This window comes from Etheostoma spectabile, chromosome 20 (genome assembly GCF_008692095.1).
Source record: "Etheostoma spectabile isolate EspeVRDwgs_2016 chromosome 20, UIUC_Espe_1.0, whole genome shotgun sequence".
NCBI lineage: Eukaryota > Metazoa > Chordata > Actinopteri > Perciformes > Percidae > Etheostoma > Etheostoma spectabile.
The window spans coordinates 11,254,289-11,258,330 of record NC_045752.1 but is presented as its reverse complement, the minus strand read 5'-3'; the positions used below and the strand labels follow the sequence as shown (position 1 = coordinate 11,258,330).

Genomic DNA, 4,042 nt, shown 5'->3' with positions numbered 1-4,042 from the left:
CAAACATTTCACTTCTTGGGCCTCTCCAAGATGTTCAGAAACTTCCCCCTGGTCATTTCCCTGGCTGGAAGACAAGAAGACACATCATCACATATTTAAGATAAATCACTGTTCAGGTTAGGAGACCTTTATTTCATTATTATGCTCGCAAGCAACTACGACACCATGAGCTGGTGAACACACCACTTCCACAACATTTGCCTGCAGCTACTTCACAACGGTTGTTTAGTAATGCAAAGCATGTATTTAATATCTACAGTGTCACACCGGGAGGTAATTTATACAAACATCTGTTCATTCAGGACATGGAAAACAACATAAAATGGAAGCGTAGCCACCAAAGAGTCTTGTGATTTGCTTGATTGCTGTCTGAATGTAGTGAAGTACAAGCACTCAGACCTACGCATGCATGAAAGTGTGTGTTCGTGTGGATGCAAGATGAGTGAGAATAGAAGCAAAATGTCTCTATTAACCTTAACTTGTGTTTATGGAATATGGCCATGTATAAAATAAGCAAAATAAAAATGAAGGAACCACTTCAAAGGTAAAAGAGCAACATTCACCTAAGCAGTAACAAAGACTAAGCAGATATTAAATGAATGTGGTTCTTACATCTAAACCTTTAGGACAGTGGTTTCCAAACCAAAGGTTGGGAGATTAATCTGAGGGGTCCCGAGATGTGTAATGGGATAGAAAATAATGCAATACATCTTCTGCTACACAGAATTATATTTATTTTTCAAATGTTTTTATAATCACTGCTATTTTTCAAAATGTTGGATACATACAGTATTGTATTCAAACATATGAAACTGTAAATGTTTTTTTTTGTTTAAAGAAAGGAGAGGTCTAAAAAATAAAAAAATAAAAAATAAATAATAATAATAATAATAATAATAATAGGGACACATGTAAAAAATGCAACCACTACTTTAGGCATTACTGTGTTCAGAGCGGTTTCTTTACTTTCTTTTTATAGTAGTGCTTGAGGTAGAGATACAGTATAGTTGACACAATCTGCATGAGATGGGACTAAATATATCTTTTTGGATTTTACCGTACAATAAAATGCAATCATTTCAATACTGGCTATTGGTCTTTTATCCCAGAGGCCATAACACTAACCCCTGTAAATGAATAATTATACCAAAATTAAAGTCACATAATTGCATTCATGGCGAATATTTCCCAGCTCTACTCATTTCCCCACAGCCTGTAGAGTCACAATGACATCTGTGAACACATTGTTAAAATTGTTAAAAGGCCCAACACACCAGGGTTCCGCACACTAAGTGTTAACTCTGTGCTATAGACAGAATTGTCCCTGCTGAAGGCTCTTTGTGAAACTGGTCTTCACTGGGAGAGCAATCTTTTCTGAGGCTTTCTGTCAAAGACAAACTCTTGTGTCAATATGGAGACCGTAGGGACTTTTCTGCAGCATCATCATCATAAACCCTAGAGATGCATCCAGGTACAGTAATTACTCTTTGTTAAAGATAAAGAGCATCAGGCAGCCCTACGAGATCACCTCAGCGACTCTATTCAGTTTCGAACTAACCTTGTACATCAAACCAATATAATACTACAGAGCAGCAAAGAGAGGACTGATTTCAAATGGGCATTTAGCAGAAAGTCATTTGTGACGCCTGCAAGAAGAATATGATCAGGATCTCAGCTGTCTGCTGTCTGCTCGTGTGCAGGCTCCCAGCCTCCCCCGCCAGAGGCGGCTAATGAAAAAGCCGGGCCAGTTAGTAATTTAGATGACTTGCCCAGTGTAGAATCATAATGGTGCATCTGGGCGTGGGTGCCACGTCACCTTGAGGTGTCTCTCATTAGGTTAAAGATGATGCTAATTGGAATGGGATGCATTCATTTTGCACTTTGCTGTCTCTTCAAATCACCCTAAACAAAGTCATCAAGGGACCCCTGGACATGCATAGGATGCTTTAGATTGAAATGAAGCCATCACAATTAGGCAAGGGAAAGCAATTACACTTGGATGACCCTAAAGCTGCAAGTGCGCTGATGTCGCTTTCTTATTAGGAGTAGTTACACAAGGAAAGGTAAAGGGCATTTCTGATTTTTAAAGTGTCATGTCGCTCTCCCTCTCTCTCTCCATCTCTTGATGAGCCCAAACTATAAAACAGATCAAGGATGGCTTTGCCACTCCTCCTGAGACCCCTCGCCCCACTGAGCGTCTTATTAATTATGGTTCAGTTCAGCCTTCCCCTACTCATGTAGAAATAATATATAATGTAATATAATCACATTAAAGACCCCATTAAACATAAATCAGTGCTTAATTTAGGATGTGTGGCTCTCTTTCTTATGAAAAGGAAATATGGGGAAAAGTGTTCCACAGGTTATCACAGAATATGAACGGTGGGGACGAATGACAAACTAAAAGTATACATAGTGGGACCACTGAAAGAGCAACAATGGGACCATCACATTTCATAGTAAGAAAGGCACAGGTGTCCAGTTAGCCATTAGTGTGTTTCCATCCACCTGTTTTTATGTGCTTTTTCAATTTGTGCATTAAATATCTCCAAATATCACAAAAAGGTTTCTGTTTGGCTGAGGTGGAAAGTTTGTGCGTTGATAAAACAACATCCGATCTGTGTGGAGTGATGAGAAGATGCTAACCTTTCTCAAATTATTACATGAAATAAACATAAATGCCATATTTTCCACATTGTTTACATTTGTTGGAGGTTTGACTAGCCCTCTTTTTATGATGTCACCTTATTGCGCCCTCTTATTCTGTAATGGCTAAATGACACCGGAATAGAGAATTACTTCCACCAGCAGTTTTTCTTGATGTGCCAAAGTTCTAATATTTGCGTGACCGTGGTAGATGTATCCATGCATGCACCCACCTTCTTTTGCTGATCATCTAAATTTTTGAAATACCAGGACCCTGAAACTGAAGCAGCTAAATGGAATTTGGCCACCATTTTTTTTTAATCATCAACACCTTCAGTAAAAATGTCAAATGGATGATAAATGGTTGATTTCAATTAAAATATTTAACTTAGCTGTACCATCGTATTACAGTTCTGTCATTTCTTTATAACACAGTTATTTTAATGAACAAACTATATATAAAAAAGTTGTTTTTGCCACAAAATGATTGTGAATTTCTTTAAAGACGTACATAAACAGATGAAGTTAGAAAGTCTCAAAAACACACGCCCACACACTTATACATACGCACACACAGGCTTTGTCATACAACAGGGGGGATCAATATTGATTAGTGGGACTTAAAGATTTGTTTAGTTGATTAGAAAGGTCAATTACTAATTTTGCACTAAGTTAATCAGCATCTTTTTACCACTGCCATCCATACTAAATGACACCTTATGGATTCTGTGGGCCATCTCCTTGCCCTGTTGATTTGTTCCTATCTAATTATCATTCAGCACTATCTGGTCTGAGTTTCCATCACAGTCTACCTTGGTAGATCAGTAAACACAGCCACATCATACTGTACACAACAATTTGACCCATATTAGACTCTACGTTGCAATCCATTTTTATCCAACCAATTTGAAATCATTTTCATCCATAAATAGACACAATATGTAAACAAACAGAGCTCAGCCCGGTTATCATCAGACTGAGGGCAGAGGACATGTTGGCAGAGAGGCCGGTATGGAGCAGATACCAAGAGAGCCTAAAGCTGCTAAAGCACATTGCAGCAATGCAGATTAACCTATATCTGCAAACAGCTAAATATGCCCTGAGGCTATTTAAAATGGGCCTTTTCCCAAAATTAAATAGCAAGGACTAAAACTACACATTAGTAAATTATGCAGTGCAACCCAAAGGTTTCTGCAATTTTCAATTCTGCACTGAAAAATTGTTTTCATTGGGCGAATCCCAGGTGGCTCAAATGTAAATGAGAGAGGAAATGCAGTGGTGTAACATCTTACTTTCCCCTCGTTTACGGTGAGTGATCTGGGTGTCATTGTCACAGCCCACTCCCAGCCCCCAGCACAACTCCCCTGTGTATGAAATGAGAGTAATCATCACTTCA

General features: G+C 38.5%; 1 protein-coding gene across 1 annotated transcript in view; it reads right to left on the bottom strand.

Annotated features, from left to right (window-relative positions):
- Positions 1 to 4,042, bottom strand: part of lin52 (lin-52 DREAM MuvB core complex component) — a 10,606-nt gene that overhangs the window by 319 nt on the left and 6,245 nt on the right. Inside the window, exon 6 of the mRNA XM_032499497.1 lies at positions 1 to 64. This exon is cut by the window's left edge and continues 319 nt beyond it. Within this exon, the coding sequence (XP_032355388.1) occupies positions 9 to 64 (56 nt within the window). The 3' untranslated portion in view covers positions 1 to 8. The remainder of the gene's footprint in view (positions 65 to 4,042) is intronic.